Source organism: Cucurbita pepo, chromosome LG07 (genome assembly GCF_002806865.2).
Source record: "Cucurbita pepo subsp. pepo cultivar mu-cu-16 chromosome LG07, ASM280686v2, whole genome shotgun sequence".
Classification (NCBI taxonomy): Eukaryota; Viridiplantae; Streptophyta; class Magnoliopsida; order Cucurbitales; family Cucurbitaceae; genus Cucurbita; species Cucurbita pepo.
The window spans coordinates 9,856,699-9,878,277 of record NC_036644.1 but is presented as its reverse complement, the minus strand read 5'-3'; the positions used below and the strand labels follow the sequence as shown (position 1 = coordinate 9,878,277).

The window sequence follows — 21,579 nt, the reverse complement described above, 5'->3', positions numbered from 1 at the left end:
AATGTACTATAAGAAAACAACGAAGTGTGTGGTATCACCATCATGCTTGTTTAGGGCTTATGACCGACATGAAATACCTCAAAATGTACTATAAGGAAACCAAGTAGTCATAAAACCTCTTCGACCCACTATTGTAAACTCTCTTGTCTACATATTTTCGATGCAATTGACATTTACAATGCTTTCTCGATCACGTTTTACAAAAATATTTTCTCTCAAAACATGAATCGAAGATTAAGACTACGTCAAAATCATCTATACAAACCATTTTTCGTACGCCACCTATTCGCTAGGTTAGAAAGTGTTGCACGATAGCTGCCCCGATTGAAACTTTTGGAGTTCATAAGAAAAACGCTTTCTCAATTAGAAGGTAAACAATTTTTACTAAAGTTTTTATAATGTGATGTTCTAACAGTTCCTGTGTAGTGATTGTTGATCACTTGCCCTTTCTATATGTTTGGTGATCCACTAGAAGAATTTTTTCTTCAGATGAAATTTGATTCTTAACCTTTTCCATCTGCTCTTCTCTAGCAATGGATGCAAACTCAGAATGTAATCCGGCATAAAGTCGTGCCGAGTCAATATACCGACCACGGGCGATCTCTGCAATAAGGCAAACACGTTAGCCAAACGTTCTAAACCTCAAAACTTTAAGAACAGTGAATAAAAACTTATGAAACTCGTGTCGACGACATCCAATTCTACTTCGTGTTGTTCCTTAGGTGCAAAGAAATTACGAGACTCAAGATACATGAAAGTCACTCACCCCGGGGACCTTAGGCATCACCAGCATGTGTCTTAAACCAGTTTCTCGAAAAATTGCGAAAGCCTTTGCTAATGACATCGTTTCCAAGACAGTACAAGGCGAGGTATTAGCGAATGGATGTAGATCGATGAACATCTCCATCTCTTCATCAGTCAACTGAATATCTTCAATCCGATCGACATCGCCCGAACCCATCACTGCAAAATCATCAGCTGATAATAGCTTTAAGGCATCCTGTCTTTCTAATCCTAGTGTTGGAACCGACAAGAAAGCTTTCTTCTTTAACAACACGATGAGATGAGCTCTGAGAATTAGACCATATAAAACAGGGAATTCCGAGAAAGGAGGCTCATCGATGATGGGAAATCCGTGATGGCTCGTCCATTTGAGAACGTTTACTACGTTACGAACCTTCTCGATGCCACGGAATAATTGAAGTGGACTTGTTAACACACTGGCAACAGTCAGCTGCCTCATGTATGGCTCAACATGGCCTTCTAGGTAAGGGAACCCCTTGGCTTTCATGATCTGGTTGTAAATATTACAGTTGAAAGCATCAGCCACAGTCTTGGAAATAAGGAGAACCAACATTACTAAAGGCAGCAGCAACAAATTATTGGTCAATTCGAGCATAATAACACATAAAGAAACGGTCGTCCTCATCGACCCCCCGAGAAACGAAGCAGCACCCAATATGGCAAAGAAGCCATGGCTAAGGTTCGTGTATGGACCGACAACCATTCCAACAAAACGACCATAAGAAGCTCCTGTCACAATAACAGGAACAAACAAGCCAACCGGAGCAACCGTACCGTAACTAAGAACGCTCAACGAAAAACATGTAACGAAAAATGTGAGCATTGATGAGAATTGAAACTCAGAGTCTGTGCCTTTGCTAAAGAGGTTCTTTATGGCGTCATCATTGGTGTTAAATATAAGACTTGCAAGATCATTGTAGTGACCAGAAGAACACTGAAACTTCTTGAAGTTACCCGATCGACCTATCGTAGGACAGATTTCTCGAGCACTTGACGGGCAAGGTTGGCACGATGCGAACCACGGTAATCCGAAAAGAAGACATGACGTGAAAATCGAGACAGAGCAAGCCAGTAAAACTTTGTAAACAATGCCTTTCCTGGAGAGAAACAAACGGAGCACAATGAGAATCGAAACTCGAAAAGCTTCGTGGCATTTACGAACAATAAAGAAAGAACTCACTCATGTATGAGATTGTAAACACGAAGAACTTTGGTTAAAAGAAAATTATAAAAGCTTCCAAGAATGCCTCCAATGAAAGCAAGGGCAAGCACAGGAGGTAGATCTTTGAGGTGATATGAGGGGAAGTCTGAGTAGGTATCAAATATTATGAGTCCCCCTTTACCAAACAATCCACATAATCCATTCAAACAAACATCGATCAGTGAGCGTAATACGACAGCAACGATAGCCGTCGTGAAAAATGCTCGCCACAGAAGGGCGCTTCTCCACCTGTGACGATAGTCAACGTGAGAAGGTCGTTCGTTCAAATATGCTAACACAGCATTCACAGCTCCTAAGATTCCGAACGAACGCAGTTCGAATCAGATAATGACGCGAAAACTGACTACATACCGAGTTATTAAACATACCATGATGCCATCTCTTCAAAAGCAAACAACACGCCCCCAACGGGAGCACGAAAAGCAGCAGCGATTCCAGCAGCAGCACCACATGTTACAAGATCCCGCCTATCTCGATCCTTCTTGAGATGGTATAGCCATCTCCAAGTTAAACCAAATACTTTGAAACACCCCTGACCTACCAAGGATGCAACACATGCCCCGGTATGAACCATAGGCCCAGCTTTTCCAACGACCATAGATGACGACACGATAGCAATGCTGCCAATAATCTGCAATCAAACCATATTCATGGACTCTGGCTTCAAGAGGAAGGACATAACAACTCAAACCCACCGCTAGCAGATATTGTTTGTTTTGGCCCGTTCGTATCGCCGTCAACCTCACAGTTTTAAAACATGTCTGCTAGAGAGAAGTTTCAACACCCTTACAAGTAATGCTTCGTTCCCTTCTCCAATCGATATGGGATCTCACAATCCACCCCCTTGGGAGGCCCAGCGTCCTCACTGGCTAATGTCTAGCTCTGATACCAACTGTAACAGTCCAAACCCACCACTAGCAGATATTCTTCTCTTTAGCTTTTTCCTTTCAAGCTTCCCCTCAAGGTTTTTAAAATGTGTCTGCTAGGAAGAGGTTTCCACATTCTTACAAAGAATGCTTCGTTCCCTTCTCCAACCAGTCACAACAAAATGCTCTAAACCCAGACATGTAACTACCTATTACTCGACTCTATTCCAAAAAATTTTGCAAAAGAGAAACCATCCTAAATTACTCGACTCTTTGTTAAAGGGGCGCTAAGAGTAACTTCAGACGTTACTAAATAACGATGTATTCTAAAACGGCAACAAAATCAAGAATTCATATCAACCAAACGTGTAATCTTACTTGATGGAAATGAAAAGGGGCATCGGACGTTACTACACGCTTCAAACAAAGGAGCAACTCTATAACTAAAATGTACAATAACAGAAGGAACACTCGGTTTGTCTTAACCAGGCGCTACACCTCAAAGCATAATCCGATCTAAAAAGAACAGGTTGTTCGTTCCGTCGTCGACCCTATCTATGTTTCTACGATGACAGTAAGAAACCGAGGTTATAGATATCTGAAACACAACGATAAACGTTCAAAGAACTGTTTTACCTTCACTAACAATGTCCTGGGCGATAATATTCCTGGGGCGTCCACACCATTCAGATAAGCCTTTACTTCTGGTATACCTGAGCCGGCTGCTAGGGGGCAGATCAATGCCGTAATGACAGATGCGAATAGGGTGAGAAGTAGATTTGAAACAGAGAAAACAAGAAAAGCCATCCAATACCTGAAAGAACTTTCAGACTTCCATCAATATATCTTGGAAAATGGTTACGAGTTTTTGTAACAACCCAAACTCAAGCCCACCGCTAGCAGACATTGTACGCTTTGGCCAGTTACGTATCGCTGTCAGCTTCACATTTTTAAAACGCGTATGCTAGGGAGAGATTTCCTCTCTCACCAGTGTGGGATCTCACAATCCACCCTCTTTAGGGGCCAAGCTCTAATACCATTTGTAACAACCCAAACCCACCGCTAGCAGATATTGTCCTCTTTAGGCCGTTACATATCGCAGCCTCATGATTTTAAAACACATCTACTAGGGAGAGGTTTCCACACCCTTATAAGGATTGCTTCGATCCCCTCTCCAACCGATGTAAGATCTCACAATCCACCCCCCTTGACGACCCAGTGTCCTCGCTGGCACACCACTCAGTGTCTAGCTCTAATACCATTTGTAACAACCTAAACCCACCGCTAGCAGATATTGTTCTCTTTAGGCCGTTACATATCGCAGCCTCATGATTTTAAAACGCATCTACTAGGGAGAGGTATCCATACCCTTATAAGGAACGCTTCGTTCCCCTCTCCAACCAAGGTGAGATCTCATAGTTTTTCTTTCCGAACTCAATGAAATCAGTACATCAATCACATTTCTACTAACCCATTTCCACCAAAACAAACAGAACAGATTGCAAAGATTTCAATCAACAGAAGCACAGAAGAACATGAACGAAATCAGTACCTGCCCTCAAGCATCATATTCGAAGTAACAACAAACTTCTTCCCTGCAATATTCTCCACCGCCAGATTGTTGAAGAACCCAACAAGACCCATAATCAGACCGATCAAGAAACAAGACAACCATTTAATAACCAAGTATTGAAATATCTGAAAATCCTCACGACTCCTCCAATCTTGCATGAAGAAATCATTATCAAAAATCCTGTAAAACACGAGACACAATGAATCAAAACAGAACCGAAAATCAAAACCCCAGACGAACAAAGAACTGAACTCACTCGTAATCAAGGCTTTCAATGGGGCAGATATTAGCGCCAACAAGGGCGACCTGTGAGGAAGAATTGACAAGCAATCTCTGAGGAGCAAGCAAGGGAGTGATAATGGATTCCTCATCGCCATTGCTGGGGTTGGCGGCATCCATCGACAACCTTCCTCTGACACAGAATTGTGATTTTAAACGAAATGGGTATCCAATTGGTTGACTGGATGAAGCCTTACCGTATCGATTTTATTGGATTAATTTGGCCCAAGCACTCTTTAGTCGCCTCTCTCGTCTTTCATTTCCAAGAAGAAAGAATGAAAACTGACCATTTACTAAGTTTTCAATAAGAGAAAGACAAAAATAAATTTGGATCTTCCAAAAATCCCAAGTTTTGTTCATTACAAATTTGGAACTTCTTTCAATATTCTTCAATTTGGAAGTTATAAATTTTTACCCATTAATTTAATTGAATAATCATGCATATAACTTAATACATACTTAACATCGTTTAAGCTTGTTTATTAATCAGGGTTATCAACACATTCTTAGATAACGAATAAAAATAGTGGTAATTACAATATAAATTGTCGATTTAGACTATAATTTCAAATAGGAGTGATCGAGCAAAATGTATTATTGGATGAGTTTTACATAATCACTCAAACTAGTTCATACGCGGTATGATCACTTTATTAAATAAGATATTAATCATAAATATATTATTTGACACTGTGCGAGAATAGATTCAATACAAAAGTACATTTGAAAAATAACTATCTACCAACCCGATAAAAGAAATTATTTATTTATGTAGACATCGAATAGATACCGACTTTTAAATTAAACTTTTCCAAAATTCTATCTTTTTTTTAATTAAAATTTATCCTTCCATGAATATAATATATATTTTCTTGTATCAACAAAATTTTGATTGGTTTAATTATTTATAATTATTTTAAAAAAAATCGAATTATAATATATTTGAACATATGAATTTTGTTTGGAAAAAAAAAAAGGGATGATTAGAATATTTGTAAATAAATGAAATGATTTGAATTTTAGATTGAGTACCAAACTCAAGATGGTGGGTATTGCATTATGTTGATTGTGACCAACTTTCCTAGAGTGTCCTACTACATTGTATATCCCTAACATAGGCCTATGTATTTAATGCCTACTCTCCATTCAAAGTAGTCAATCCTACCTTAGCGTCTCTTTCATAACGAGATTGATGAAATCCTTTTTTATCCTATTTCATGTCAATATTAGTAACTCGAGAAGTTTATATATGTAATAGCCCAGGTCCACTGCTAGCAGATATTGTGTTTTTTGAGCTTTCCTTTTCGGGCTTCCCCTCAAGACTTTAAAACGCGTCTGCTAGGGGAAGGTTTCCGCACCCTTATAAAAGGTGTTTCGTTCTACTCCCCAACCAATGTGGGATATCACAATCCACCCCCCTTCAGGACCCAGTGTCCTTACTAGCACACCGCCTTGTGTCTTAACCCTCATTCGGGAAACAGCTTCCTCGCTGACACATAGTCTGGTGTCTGGCTCAGATACCATTTGTAACGACCTACGTCCACCGCTAACAGATACTGTCCTGTTTGGGTTTTCCCTTTCAGGCTTTAAAACGTGTCTACTAGGGAAAATGTTTCCACACCCTTATAAATGGTGTTTCGTTCTCCTCCCAACCAATGTGGGATATCACAATCCACCCGCTTCAGGGCCCAACGTCCTTTCTCCAATTGAGGTGGGACCCCACCAAATCCATTCCCTTCGGGGCCCAGTGTGCCTCGTGTCTACCCCCCTTTGGGGACACAACCTCCACACGGGCACATTGTTCGATGTCTGGCTCTGATACCATTTGTAATGGCTCAATTCCACCGCTAACATATATTGTCCTCTTTGGGCTTTCCTTTTCGGGCTTCCCCTCAAAGCTTTAAAACGCGTATGCTAGGGGAAGGTTTCCACACCCTTATAAAAGGTGTTTCGTTCTCCTCCCAACCAATGCACGATATCACAATATATGAGTCAAATTAGCACCAAAGAAAGGTAATCCAAATGTCAAAAACATTTTTTATTACACAAATCAAACGAATGAAAGCAAGACATTAAACCAATTGAAACTTAGAAGACAAATATATGAAACTTAAGAAGTCTATTTGAAGCGGGCAGAAGACGGGGTGGGTCGAAGAATTGGGTGGGGATGGAGATGGAAAATATAACCTCTACTCATTTAGAGGCGAGTCCCACGAGTGCAACCGGGTTAAATGAATATCACTCGCTAAACTCTTACCTCCTACACTACACATTCATCCACAATTCTATGATGGGCACATAGTCATATATCATAATTTATTTCTCTTCAGGTCACTATCTCAAAAAGTAAGCACTTTTTATTTCATTTCTTTCATACCCTTTTAAAATTCATTGATATTTGTTGTGTTCTTATTAATAAAGGCCAACCATTTGAGACAGAAAGATCCAAGCCCGACGTTGTCGTGTCGGCAACTCATCCGGAATAACGACATTCACAAAAAAGTACACTGATTAGCAACTCATCCGTCCATTTTCAGCTCGAGTTCATCGACGACACGTCAATTACAGCGCAAACATCCACTCACACTGTTCTTCCCACCTCTTCAATTCTCTCTTTCCATCTGTATTCAATGTGTTCTTTTATGGGTTTTTGTTCCTAAATCCACTGAAGCTCGCAAAAAGTAGCTCTAATGGCGTTTGTGCTAGGTCTTGTGCTCGGTGTGTTTGTCGGGTTAGGTCTCATCGTCAGCTTTGTGAAGTCCGAGAATGTCCGGTCGAAGCGACGGGCTGATCTTGCTGCTACAATCGCTGCTTTTGCTAGAATGACAGTGGATGATTCGAGAAAGATCTTGCCTCCTCAGTATTATCCCTCTTGGGTCGTCTTTTCCCAGACCCAAAACTTGAGTTTTCTTCACACTTTTCCTTGTGTTTCACTTGTGTATGAAGTTATTTAGTTTTCATGTTCATGGTGGATTAACATTGGTTCTGTTTCCCCATTTTTGCAGCTGACTTGGCTCAATCAGCATCTTACCAAGATTTGGCCATATGTTAATGAGGTAGATTGTTTGTTTTTGTCGGGTTTTACTTATATTTGTCTCTAATTGTCTGTTCTTGGTGTGTTGACGTGAGATCCCACGTCGGTCGGAGAGGAGACGAAGCATTCTTTATAAGGGTGTGGAAACCTCTCCCTGGTAGACACATTTTAAAATCGTGAGGTCGATGGCGATATGTAACAGACCAAAACAGACAATATCTATTAGTGGTGGGTTTGAACTGTTACAAATAGTATCAGAGTTAGACACCGGGCGGTGTGCTAGTGAGATTGTGAGATCCCACATAGGTTGGAGAGGGGAACAAAACATTCTTTATAAGGGTGTAGAAACATCTCCCTAGTATACGCGTTTTTTTAAAACCATGAGGCTGACGGCAATATCTACTAACAGTGGGTTTGGGCGATGGGTTTGGACAGTTACAAATGGTATCAGAGCCAGACACTGAGCGGTGTGCCTGCGAGATTCTAAGATCTCACATCGGTTGGAGGGGGTCTTTATAAGAGTGTAGAGACATATTCCTAATAGACGCATTTTGAAACCGTGAGGCTGACGACAATACGTAACGGGCCAATGTAGACAATATATACTAGTAGTGGGCTTAGGCAATGGGCTTGGACTGTTACCAATGGTATCAGAGCCAGACACTGGACAGTGTGCTTGTGAGATTGCAAGATCCTACATCGGTTGGAGAAGGGAACAAAACATTCTTTATAAAAGTGTAGAAACCTCCTAATAGACGCATTTTAAAATCGTGAGGCTGATGGCAATACGTAACGGGTCAAAACGGACAATATCTATTAGTGGTGGGCTTGGACGATTACAAATGGTATCAGAGCTAGACACTGGGTGGTGAGCCAGCGAGATTGTGAGATCTCACATCGGTTGGAGAGGAGAACATAGCATTTTTTATAAGAATGTAGAAACCTCTTCCTAGTAGATGCATTTTAAAACCGTGAGGCTGACAGCGATACGTAACGGGCCAATCCAAATAATATCTACTAGCAGTGAGCTTGGACTGTTACAAAGGTAGGAGAGTCAGACACCGAGTGGTGTGGCAGCGAGGACGTTGCCTTCCAAAGAGGGTGGATTCTGAAATCCTATATTGCTTGGAGAGGGGAACAAAGCATTTTTTATAAGAGTGTAGAAACCTCTCCCTAATAGACACATTTTAAAACTGTGAGGCGGACGGTTATACATAATGGGCCAAAGCAGATAATATCTACTAGTGGTCGGCTTGGGCTGATACAGTTATCTCTTACTTGTTTGGTTGATTTCGTGTGACAGGCAGCTTCTGATCTGATAAGATCTTCAGTAGAGCCTGTTCTTGAACAATACAGACCTATCATACTGTCATCACTCAAGTTTTCCAGGTTCACTCTTGGCACTGTGGCTCCTCAATTCACAGGTTTGTTCAAGATGGAGATTGATGAGTTTGTAGTCTGTAAACATTATCTGAAGTTCTAACTGTCCTATTCTACTTGACAGGAATTTCTATAATTGAAGATGGGGGAACTGATGGTATCACTATGGAGTTGGAAATGCAGTGGGATGGCAATCAAAGTATAATACTCGATATAAAGACTAGACTAGGCGTTGCACTACCCGTGCAGGTATGAACTGATAGACTTCAACTTCCATTATCGTCGAAGTGACTCGTTCTCTCACCCTTTGCAAAAAATTTGGTTAGGTCCATTCGGGAAAGTATGTCATAGTTAATCATACCAGATCTTGTTTCTGTATATATAACTTAGGTAATAAGTTGAACTTGAGAGCTTCTTTGTGGTTGACTAAGCAATGGATGAACTCTTCTGAAAAAATTAACGGTTCAAGAATTAGATGATCTTTAAAGTTCGTATTTCAAAGTACTTTCACATATGCAAGATTGTGATAGGAAAGCTGTGAGATCCCACATCGGTTGGAGAGAGAAACAAAACATTCTTTATAAAAGTGTGAAAACCTCTCTTTAGCGAACGTGTCTTAAAATCTTGAGGGAAAACTCGAAAGGAAAAGCCCAAAGAGGACAGTATCTACTCACGGTGGGCTTTGTCTGTTACAAATGGTATTAGAGCCAAACACCAGACGATGTGCTAGCAAGGATGCTGGCCTCGAAGGGGGGTGGATTGGGAGGTCCCACATTGATTGAAGAAGGGAACGAGTGCCAGGAGAATGCTAGGCCTCGAAGGGGGATGGATTGTGAGATCCCACATCGGTTGAAGAGTGGAACAAAACATTATTTATAAGGATGTGGAAACCTCTCTCTAGCAGATGCGTTTTAAAAACCTTGAGGGAAACTCGAAAGGAAAAGCCCAAAAAGGACAGTATCTACTAGCGGTGGGCTTGGTCTATTACAAATGGTATCAGAGCCAAACACTAGGCGATGTGCCAGCAAGGACACTGGGCCTCGAAGGGGGTGGATTGGGAAGTCCCACATTGATTGTAGAAGGGAACGAGTGCCAGCGAGAATGCTGGGCCTCGAAGGGGGATGGATTGTGAGATCCTACATCAGTTGGAGAGGGGAATGAAGCATTCTTTATAAGGGTGTGGAAACCTCTCCCTAGCAGACACCTTTTAAAAACCTTGAGCGGAATCTCGAAAAGGAAAGCTCAAAGAGGACAATATCAGCTAGCGGTAGGCTTAGGCTTAGACGGTTACAAAAGCTCATTGATCTGCATCGTGCACTACATTGTTCAGGTAAAAAACATTGGATTCACAGGCGTTTTCAGGTTGATATTCAAGCCTATGGTTGACGAATTCCCATGCTTTGGTGCAGTTTGTTTTTCTTTACGGCAAAAGGTATCCCATAAACTCCCACTCATACTCAAGGGAAACTTCCTTATTGACAAAACCTAATATCTTAACAGAAAAAGCTGGACTTTACACTCAAAGTTATTGGAGGGGACATCTCAGCAATACCTGGGCTTTACAGTGCACTAGAGGTGTGATCATTAATTGTCATTATATTCACTGAATCACTGTTATAACTATAGAGCTTATATATGAACACAGGGAACAATTCGAGATGCTGTAGAAGATTCTATTACATGGCCTGTTAGAAAAGTTATCCCTATCTTGCCTGGAGATTACAGGTATGAGAATGGGAACTGAACGAGCTAGCCACAAGGTTGTCTTGTGGCCTTTGCTCACTACACTTATGAGCTTGATGGTCAACTTTAATTGTTTCAGTGACCTGGAATTGAAGCCTGTTGGGATATTAGAGGTGAAACTTGTGCAGGCAAAAGAGTTGACAAATAAGGATCTGATTGGAAAGTCGGATCCATATGCCGTGTTATACATTCGGCCTCTACGTGACCGAATGAAGACCAGCAAAATAATTGTGAGTTATCTTACTTCTCTTAACTTCGTTCTCTCTTTCGCCTTTTGGATATACTATGAATTTCGATGGTTTCTTTTGTAGAACAATGATTTGAATCCAGTTTGGAATGAGCACTTTGAGTTTGTTGTTGAAGATGAATCGACACAACATTTGGTCGTGAAGGTTTATGACGATGAAGGACTTCAGGCTTCTGAGCTTATAGGATGTGCTCAGATACGATTAAGCAAGCTTCAACCGGGTAAAGTGAAGGATGTGTGGTTGAAACTGGTTAAAGATCTGGAAGTTCATAGAGATAATAAAAACAGGGGGCAGGTAACAACACCTTTAATGAACATTTTGCTTATCGGTGTCAATATCATTTATATGTGTGAGATCCCACATCGGTTGGGGAGGAGAATGAAACATTCTTTATAAGGGTGTGGAAACTTCTCTCTAGCAGACATGTTTTAAAAACCTTGACGGGAAGCCCGAAAGGAAAAGCCCAAAGAAACAATATCTGCTAACGGTAGGCTAGGGCCATTACAAATGGTATCAGAGCCAGACACCGGGCGATGTGCAAGCGAGGAGTCTGAGTTCTGAAGTGGGGTGGACACGAGGTGGTGTGCCAGCAAGGATGCTAGGCCCCAAAGGAGGGTGGATTGGAGAGTCCCACATCGATTGGAGAAGGGAACTAATGCCAGTGAGGACGCTAGGTCCCGAAGGGGGGTGGATTGTGAGATCCCACATCGATTGGGGAGGAGAACGAAACATACTTTATAAGGGCATGGAAACCTCTCCCTATCAGACGTGTTTTAAAAACCTTGAGGGNCACATCGGTTGAAGAGTGGAACAAAACATTATTTATAAGGATGTGGAAACCTCTCTCTAGCAGATGCGTTTTAAAAACCTTGAGGGAAACTCGAAAGGAAAAGCCCAAAAAGGACAGTATCTACTAGCGGTGGGCTTGGTCTATTACAAATGGTATCAGAGCCAAACACTAGGCGATGTGCCAGCAAGGACACTGGGCCTCGAAGGGGGTGGATTGGGAAGTCCCACATTGATTGTAGAAGGGAACGAGTGCCAGCGAGAATGCTGGGCCTCGAAGGGGGATGGATTGTGAGATCCTACATCAGTTGGAGAGGGGAATGAAGCATTCTTTATAAGGGTGTGGAAACCTCTCCCTAGCAGACACCTTTTAAAAACCTTGAGCGGAATCTCGAAAAGGAAAGCTCAAAGAGGACAATATCAGCTAGCGGTAGGCTTAGGCTTAGACGGTTACAAAAGCTCATTGATCTGCATCGTGCACTACATTGTTCAGGTAAAAAACATTGGATTCACAGGCGTTTTCAGGTTGATATTCAAGCCTATGGTTGACGAATTCCCATGCTTTGGTGCAGTTTGTTTTTCTTTACGGCAAAAGGTATCCCATAAACTCCCACTCATACTCAAGGGAAACTTCCTTATTGACAAAACCTAATATCTTAACAGAAAAAGCTGGACTTTACACTCAAAGTTATTGGAGGGGACATCTCAGCAATACCTGGGCTTTACAGTGCACTAGAGGTGTGATCATTAATTGTCATTATATTCACTGAATCACTGTTATAACTATAGAGCTTATATATGAACACAGGGAACAATTCGAGATGCTGTAGAAGATTCTATTACATGGCCTGTTAGAAAAGTTATCCCTATCTTGCCTGGAGATTACAGGTATGAGAATGGGAACTGAACGAGCTAGCCACAAGGTTGTCTTGTGGCCTTTGCTCACTACACTTATGAGCTTGATGGTCAACTTTAATTGTTTCAGTGACCTGGAATTGAAGCCTGTTGGGATATTAGAGGTGAAACTTGTGCAGGCAAAAGAGTTGACAAATAAGGATCTGATTGGAAAGTCGGATCCATATGCCGTGTTATACATTCGGCCTCTACGTGACCGAATGAAGACCAGCAAAATAATTGTGAGTTATCTTACTTCTCTTAACTTCGTTCTCTCTTTCGCCTTTTGGATATACTATGAATTTCGATGGTTTCTTTTGTAGAACAATGATTTGAATCCAGTTTGGAATGAGCACTTTGAGTTTGTTGTTGAAGATGAATCGACACAACATTTGGTCGTGAAGGTTTATGACGATGAAGGACTTCAGGCTTCTGAGCTTATAGGATGTGCTCAGATACGATTAAGCAAGCTTCAACCGGGTAAAGTGAAGGATGTGTGGTTGAAACTGGTTAAAGATCTGGAAGTTCATAGAGATAATAAAAACAGGGGGCAGGTAACAACACCTTTAATGAACATTTTGCTTATCGGTGTCAATATCATTTATATGTGTGAGATCCCACATCGGTTGGGGAGGAGAATGAAACATTCTTTATAAGGGTGTGGAAACTTCTCTCTAGCAGACATGTTTTAAAAACCTTGACGGGAAGCCCGAAAGGAAAAGCCCAAAGAAACAATATCTGCTAACGGTAGGCTAGGGCCATTACAAATGGTATCAGAGCCAGACACCGGGCGATGTGCAAGCGAGGAGTCTGAGTTCTGAAGTGGGGTGGACACGAGGTGGTGTGCCAGCAAGGATGCTAGGCCCCAAAGGAGGGTGGATTGGAGAGTCCCACATCGATTGGAGAAGGGAACTAATGCCAGTGAGGACGCTAGGTCCCGAAGGGGGGTGGATTGTGAGATCCCACATCGATTGGGGAGGAGAACGAAACATACTTTATAAGGGCATGGAAACCTCTCCCTATCAGACGTGTTTTAAAAACCTTGAGGGAAAGCCTGAAAATGAAAGTCCAAAGAGAACAATATCTGCAAGTGGTGGGCTTAGGCCGTTACAATATGTAGAACAGTGTCTATTGTCTTTTCTTTTTAAGCGAGTCCATGCTCATCCTCGTTATACTAAATCTTTCTCGTACTATCCACGTTCAACATTCTTGATGTTCATACCTCATTAAGATTTTCGACATATTGTCTTCCCGGATACATTCCTGAGTAGTTCGTAGTGATCTAAAGCAATCCCATGATTCTGCTAAGAAGAGACTTCCTATATATGATAGTGCATTTTTTGTCTTTCTGTTAAATGTGTTCATTAGGTGCACTTGGAGCTTCTATACTGTCCTTTCGGTATGGAAAGTGGCTTTACAAATCCATTTGCCTCTGATTTTCCAATGACTTCCTTAGAGAGTGTACTCAAGAGTCGGGCAAATGGAACGGAAGCTACCGAAAACGGACAAGCTGTCACGCCGAAGAGGAAAGGGGTTATTATTAGAGGAGTACTTTCCGTGACTGTGATATCTGCAGAAGACTTGCCTGCAACAGATCTTGTAGGAAAGTCTGACCCATATGTTGTATTCACCATGAAAAAATCAGAAATGAAGAACAAAACAAGGGTAAAACTCTGATACCCGAAATTGTGATCTAAAACGATCCCTGTTTGCCCTTTCCTCCTCCCTCTGTGATCTTTAGTTTCATATTTCAGGTTGTGAATGAGAGCTTAAATCCCATATGGAATCAGACTTTTGACTTCGTTGTTGAAGATGGACTACATGACATGCTTATAGCTGAAGTTTGGGATCACGACACTTTTGGAAAGGTGAGGCACCGTTTTATGTCCATCTTTTTTGTCTCATTTCGAGCTAAAATATAGTTGTGACTGGCTTCACAGAACATATACAATCTTTTAGCGTTAGATCCCACATTGGTTGGAGAGGAGAACGAAACACCTTTTATAAGGGTGTGGAAACCTTTCCCTGGCAGACGCGTTTTAAAAACCTTGAGGGAAAGCCTAAAGAGGAGAATATCTGCTAGCGGTGGGCCAAGACCATTATATTTAGCATGTCTTAATCTTTTAACTTGTTTTAGCACCTCTACTTCATGTTGTAGTGATCTCAGTCTAACCGTTGCAACAATCACTAAAGATTATACAACTAGAACTTGTTGCAACTTCCCCTTCACTAACATTGATTTCTTGGATCAATTAGGATTATATGGGCAGATGCATTTTGACACTTACAAGAGTAATATTAGAAGGGGAATACAAGGAATCGTTTGAACTCGATGGAGCTAAGTCAGGGCGGTTAAATTTACACCTCAAATGGATGCCACAGCCTATCTACCGTGATTCCTAAGCAATTCCCAGAACTGTAAACCAGTAAGTTGAGGATGTACAATACCTACTTCTCAGAGCAGATCAGTTGAACAATGAGTCTCACGTCTTGTATAAGAAATATACATTATATTTTTGAGGTCAAAAATAGAAATTCTCACCCTATATGTCATTGAGCCTAAAAAATAAAATAAGATTCAGATTCAAGTTTCAATATAGCTAATAGGAACTGAGTTCAATAAATACAAAAATTGTAGATTATTCAGGAAGTTCAAGAATAAAAACTAACCTTATCTATCGCTGTACAATTATCAACTCAACTCTTCCCCAAGTATTCAAACCTCTTGGCCAATATCGACAATAAAACCTGTCTGCTTGCAATTAGCAATGTACTTCTCTGGAAAAGCGATGTACAGACAGAAGGAAAATTCATCATGTGTAGCCTTTTAAAACATCTCATATTAATTCTCTTGGAACTTAAAACAACCGATTTCAGTTCAAAATTGCAGACAAGTCTCAGCTTTGAGTTCAGAATGGCATAGATCATCGGAAACTACAATGTTTCGATTTCCTTTCTACGCAGAAGGGCTCTCAAGACTGTATAAGCTGAAATCAAAGCAATCTGCAAATGCTCACAACTACTAGCTTTTATGCAGATCTGACCCATTTTACGTGTATTTAAGTTGGCATTAACTGACACTCTCATGCTTCGGCTAAGCCGAAACTCAGACTCTACGTTCCCACTCAGCATCGTTTCCTTATCGAAAGAGAGGACTGTCATTGTTAGACTGAGATGGTCATTCCTGACAGGGTAGTCTCTACCCCTTAAAGTAGCTTCTATGCTCCCACCGTACACCATTTGTCCCGCTCCTTCAATACGACCACCACTGACTACAAACTTTACTCTCTTGCCTACAGATATGGAATCTTCAAGCTTGGCCCCATAATAGCAATTTCTCTTGATAGATGTCAAAGAAACTCCAATTCCAGGAACGTTGTGCTTAATGCTACCCAGCTTAGCATTGCTATGAACAGTGTACATCCTATCTGTACCAGCAGATTGAACATCTAGACCTAAAGTGTAAGATGATCCCCGTGAATCTATGTAAGAAGCAGCACACTCAGATTGAATGTTGAATACCTGTTTATCCTTGCTCACCTGTCCAGTGACTGAGGTAAAAACATTTTTGTTCATCTCCATGGCTGTTTCCAAATTTATCCCATCAAAGCCAACGTCATGATCCCATCCTTGTGGGTCAAGAACAGGTCTCACAATCCACTGATTGTCTACTGCAACGCAACGATATCTGTGAACAAAACAATCTGAGTCAAAACTGGGTGGAACGGCCATATCTGGGAGAAGAACAGCCTCTGCTTCCGGCATTGCCTGCAAATCACCATTATTATCATTGTCTACCAAATCTCTATCATTTAAAAGTTTGACCTCCTTCCTCCTTCGATACTCTTCTCTTAACTGTTTCTTTAAATATAGAGTCTCCCTGTAATCCAGCTCATCTAAGTATTCCTTTTTCTGTGAGTTCGACAATTTCTCAAATTGGGATTTCGTTAGAATGCGAATAGAAGGTAGATCATCATACTCATCTTCTTCATTGTCACCGAGTAGAATAGCTTCAATGTCATAGCCCACACCTGATGGACTTGACATACCTCGGTGCCGTAAAATAGATGAGAGTAAGTGGGGAAGTGAAGGCAGCCGGGTATTAGCCAATGGCCCTAGCTCAATGCAATTTTGAAATTTCAAAAGGGCATTAATGCTGCCCAAAACTTTGGTGCAAATGCACAACAACAAGAAATGTGATCTCCAGACCTGTCCATTTGGAAGGACTTTTTCCCCCATAATATTTTTCTTACAGTGAGGATGGTTTTCAACCAAAAGGACGGGATTTTCAAGTCTAGGGTCAGACAATGCCTGGTGAATATTTTGCTGCAAAATCTCTGAGGAATGGGCCACATATGATTCAAAGGAGACAGGATATCCATCAGGTCCTTCCGGAAGAGCAGAGGAACAATGAGTCAAGACCAGGATGGTGTTGAACCAAATTGCAGAACCAAAGACCTCACTTATTTGCTTCATCAGAAGGTAATCAGCATGATTCTTATTTATGACGTCAAGGCGCTCAAAGTACAAAACAATATCTGGTGGTGATTTTCTTATATATCTCTTCACAGAAAACATAATTTTCTTATTTCTCTTCATATTTCCTGAGGAACATTGTGAAAAACCAGGGGTATCAATGATGGATACTTTAATCCCATTGATTGTTCCCACAATCTCCTGAATACGACCAGTTGCTGGTTGAAATGCATCAGTGTCAGTTTTTGCTTGATCGAAGAGGGAGTTTATTGTAGCACTCTTACCAACTCCGGTTTTTCCCAGTACAAGTATTCTAAATGTGAAGTTTGATTCTGGTATCCCAGTTGCTTCTTGTTCAGCTGCTTTAGCGCTGGCTTTACCCCTTCCAAGGTTTACTCTTATGAGATCTGATTCCCCTACTTGTATCAAAGTGGCTAAATGTATTCGGTACAGAACCTTTTCCACTAACAAATTGTTTTGTGTCTGGCCGATTCTCTGTAGAAGTCGAAAGAACTGAACTTGGAGGTCCTCAAGCTTTGTCAAGACATCCATCTTTCCCCTGTTAGAGCTATGTTGAGATTGGGGTGAATTTCCACTAGGAACCTGTTCCAGTAACAAATCATCTTGGTTCTCCAAATTCTCACCAGAGTCTGATGTATGAGGGGCACTGGGTGTTACAATATTGGTTGCTTGTACAACTACAGAAGATAATATTCTGTTATATAATTTGAGAGGTTCGAAAAAGAAAAAAGACAGAAAAGGTTCATAAAACAAGTTTACATTCTTGTACAGTAGATTATAGCTCAAGCAAGAGATACTAAGCAGCTTTAAAAGTAAAGAAGAAGTCTTCTGTAAAACCATTTTCTCCAATCAGCGACCAAATAGCCCCATCAACATTATATTTCTAACCTGTGACTAGTCATCGGAACAAATTGGTTGACATAGAAGAACATTAAGGTTTTGAAAGAAAGACATGAACTTGGACATTAAAAAAAGTTCAAAATGCTCGGTAGCTGCCTACATCTAGCCACAAATAATAGCAATGAAGCCAATACACCACCAATAATTCAGACTCCAATGAGGCCTGGGGTACAAGAATAAGAGATACCAGAAGATATATATGTTTCTTGAATCTTTACAGATGAAGAACATAAAGAGTTAATTAACTAACGAGTTAATGAAATACAAATAATGATCAAATCAGGCAGGAAGAAAAAAATCACATGAAAAGTATTGAAAAAGAAATAAATAATTTCTCAAGGAGATAGTATACTTTACTTTTTTAAGAACAAAATGAATTCATAATCAACAAAGAATACAAAACAGGTGGGGGTGGGAATCAGCAATCCACCCAACAAGCCAAGGGGGCTATAGAAACGAATCCAAATTAGCAAAAACACAAGCAACAATGAGTTACAAAATTAGGGGTAAGGAAGGCATGAAGAGACCAACAATTAACCTAAATCCACATTCCCAAAGGATAGGCTTAATAGCATAAGACCAAATATTCTTGAATTTCTTCATCAAGAGGGAAGATAAGTAATCCAAACAAGCTATAAATTTTCTTAAAATCCATGCCATCAGCAGAGGCAGAAAATTTTGAATCTAAAACAAAAACAAACATTCATCAATTCAGACACGTACCTCCATCATCTTGGTCTTCATCCATGAGTTCTACATTTTCCTCACCAAAGAAACTGTCACTCCCCAGTAATGGTCTAGATGAAACCACTGACTTGGATACTAATTGAGAAAATAACCAGTCTCTAACCCCCTTCATTCTGCCTGCGAAATATAAAAAAGTTACGAACAAAAATGCTTGAACTTCCAAATTGGCTACAGTAACAGTAGCTGAAAAACCCATGGTTCATGTGATTTATCAACTGATCATGCCCCCTAAGTACACCAAATGGGAAGAAAAATATTATGAATCCATTTACTTAAAATGGCTTGGTTCACATGGTAAGGATGTCAGACGAGGGCAAGACACCATTGTCATACAACATTGAGAATGAATTGGAAGTTGAAAGGATGTTTACCTAGGCCAAACTTGATAATGATTCAATTCTTGTACTTCAAGCATGTTCTCAGAAATTACTTGATCCTTTTATTGTTATTACTGAATGCTCTTATTGTGAGAGTAGTTCTATAGAAAATTGACTGCTGAGTCACTGGCAAGATCATTCACAACACCACTGACAACACAATACAGAGCAACTTTCTTGTGGTATCTCCTTCTCCTAGCAATGATGCTACTATTCTTTGCTAAAACACAGTGGAAGAAACGAAATCAAGGAGAGCTGGTTGATACGTTATTGGAAGAGATTAGAATCTTGGTCTCAAATTGTAGCTATTTAGCTCCCCCCCCCCNTGTTTTTTTTGTTTTTTTTTTTGTTTGGGGTGGCACTCGAGTATCTTTTTATTTAATCAACGAAGGGCAACTAATTCAACCTGTAAGGATGTCTACCAGGGTTCTCAAATTCAATACCTCCCAGAAATTTTGCAACATTTCCCCTTCATCTACCAGAAAACAAGAGACCATGTAATCAGAAGATGAAAAAATAATCATAGCTATAGTTCCGTGGACTATATACCACTTCGAACGTTTCCCCAGTAATGACTACCATGTAGTCCCAACAAAAGTCCTCTACACCAAATATTGGACACATAAAGATTATTGTCCCACCTCATCCCCAGTAACAAAAGTTCCCATTAACTCCTCCAACTACCTCCCCTTAATTCCTATTTGTTCTTCACAGTGGTGGAACCTATAGGTTTCCTTCAACCCACTTCAAAAGTCTATTCACCTTGAATTAATATCAAGTCCTTCGCAAAGGCCCGGAACTTCATAAATATTTTCTTCGATCAAGTTCAAAACTACATCCACCATCTTTCATAGCTTCCAATTTCCCATAGAAATCATCAAAACAAAATATTCTACGACTACTACGAAATGAACGACAGAGTTCACAAGATCTACTAAACACACTAAAGAAAATCCAGTCCAAAGAGATTTCTCTATTTTTTTAATAATACCGAGTTGGGTTCTTTTCCTACCCGTATCGAATAGAACATGCTGAGCCAAATCTTCTTCATGTAAAACCTGCTTTATTTAGATCGGGAAAATCGTACGGTTTTATGAAACCGTGTGCTATGGCTCGAATCCATAGTCAATCCGACCGAATACATATCATATTCGCTTCCCTCCAATAGACAAACATTTTCCCCTCACATACATCCTCAACTTCAATCCTAAAAATCTTGTGATCTATCAAGCAAAATCCAACATACTAATCCAAGACATCATTAGGCAAGACGACACCAAGAAAAACTCAGCGGAGACAACTCGGCATTTTCCCATATGCATGCAATTCTAAAACCATCACTACAAATCCTCATTCGATAATCTTTCTCCACCCTCTATTGGCGCTTCCAAGCTCATACAACACCATAAACCATCACCTAAAAAGCAACCTAAATCCACTTCCACTAGATTAAATTCAAACCACCCAGAAAAATTCTCCATTGAACGCATGGAAACGAAAACGAGAACAAAAATTCAGCTACGTGGTTAAAGGAAGAGATAAATTCTCACCTCAAATAACAAACCTCCCAGAAGTCAACCCGAACTCAATCAAACAAATCCTCGACGAAGAGATAGCATCAGCTCCACTTCTCCAAGAACCAAGGCGAAAATTGTACCAAGATTACAGTCTCATCCCAATTACAGAACTCCCCACCGGAAACCTACCATCAAATCTCCGGCCGAATACATCCGATGGCGATTGAGTTGTACGGTGAGAACGATGACAAGCAAAAAAAAATCGATGGCTAAGGCGGGAGAAAAGGGATAAGACAGAAATACACTTTGGAAACTGAAATGAAACCCGAAGCACAAGAGAGAACAACGTGGTAAATAATTAGCTACGGTAAGGACCATGATAATTTAGATAGTTTATGGATCTAACGGACTAGAGGGTAAGAGTGCATGTTACTGAAATGATTCTGGCTGTATCTGATAGATTTGCGAAAGGGTAAGGAATGGACGCGTGGAGGAAGGAGAGAGGTCAATGCCATAATTGCATCCATTTCTCACTTGTGACAAAAAAAAAAAAAAAAAAAAAAAAAAANTTATTAAGATTTTCTAAATATGAAATGAGAAATTTAGTAAACTTGAAATATATAAATATTTTAAAAGTTGGAAAGTAGGTTTGGTTGAACTTTAAGAGTGAGGTTTAATTAAGTGACGAGAGCGTTACGTCTAAGAGGAAAGC

The 21,579-nt window shown here is 40.4% G+C and overlaps 3 protein-coding genes across 4 annotated transcripts; 1 reads left to right on the top strand and 2 right to left on the bottom strand.

The window, feature by feature from the left end:
- Nucleotides 1-339: 339 nt before the first annotated feature.
- On the bottom strand, nt 340-5,059 carry LOC111798047 (putative chloride channel-like protein CLC-g). The gene is made up of 7 exons (XM_023681000.1): nt 4,722-5,059; nt 4,445-4,645; nt 3,529-3,706; nt 2,395-2,657; nt 1,985-2,254; nt 767-1,901; nt 340-603 (listed from the first exon to the last, which is right to left on the bottom strand). Exons 1-7 carry the CDS (start codon nt 4,862-4,864, stop codon nt 469-471), a joined length of 2,325 nt encoding a protein of 774 aa, XP_023536768.1. The 5' UTR covers nt 4,865-5,059; the 3' UTR covers nt 340-468.
- A 2,116-nt stretch (nt 5,060-7,175) lies between these two features.
- LOC111798439 (synaptotagmin-5-like) lies at nt 7,176-15,413 on the top strand. Of its 2 annotated transcripts, none has more exons than XM_023681584.1 (12): nt 7,176-7,620; nt 7,750-7,800; nt 9,082-9,202; nt 9,283-9,407; nt 10,489-10,590; nt 10,659-10,733; nt 10,804-10,883; nt 10,981-11,131; nt 11,213-11,443; nt 14,198-14,494; nt 14,584-14,697; nt 15,086-15,413. In XM_023681584.1, the coding sequence occupies exons 1-12, from the start codon at nt 7,435-7,437 to the stop codon at nt 15,230-15,232; spliced, it is 1,680 nt and encodes a 559-aa protein (XP_023537352.1). In that variant the 5' UTR covers nt 7,176-7,434; the 3' UTR covers nt 15,233-15,413. The 2 variants fall into 2 exon arrangements, with proteins under 2 accessions (XP_023537352.1, XP_023537351.1); XM_023681583.1 differs by having other exon boundaries at nt 7,176-7,644.
- LOC111798437 (translocase of chloroplast 90, chloroplastic-like) lies at nt 15,410-21,175 on the bottom strand. The gene is made up of 3 exons (XM_023681582.1): nt 20,901-21,175; nt 18,950-19,090; nt 15,410-18,003 (listed from the first exon to the last, which is right to left on the bottom strand). Exons 2-3 carry the CDS (start codon nt 19,083-19,085, stop codon nt 15,764-15,766), a joined length of 2,376 nt encoding a protein of 791 aa, XP_023537350.1. The 5' UTR covers nt 19,086-19,090; nt 20,901-21,175; the 3' UTR covers nt 15,410-15,763.
- Between the last annotated feature and the right edge of the window lie 404 nt (nt 21,176-21,579).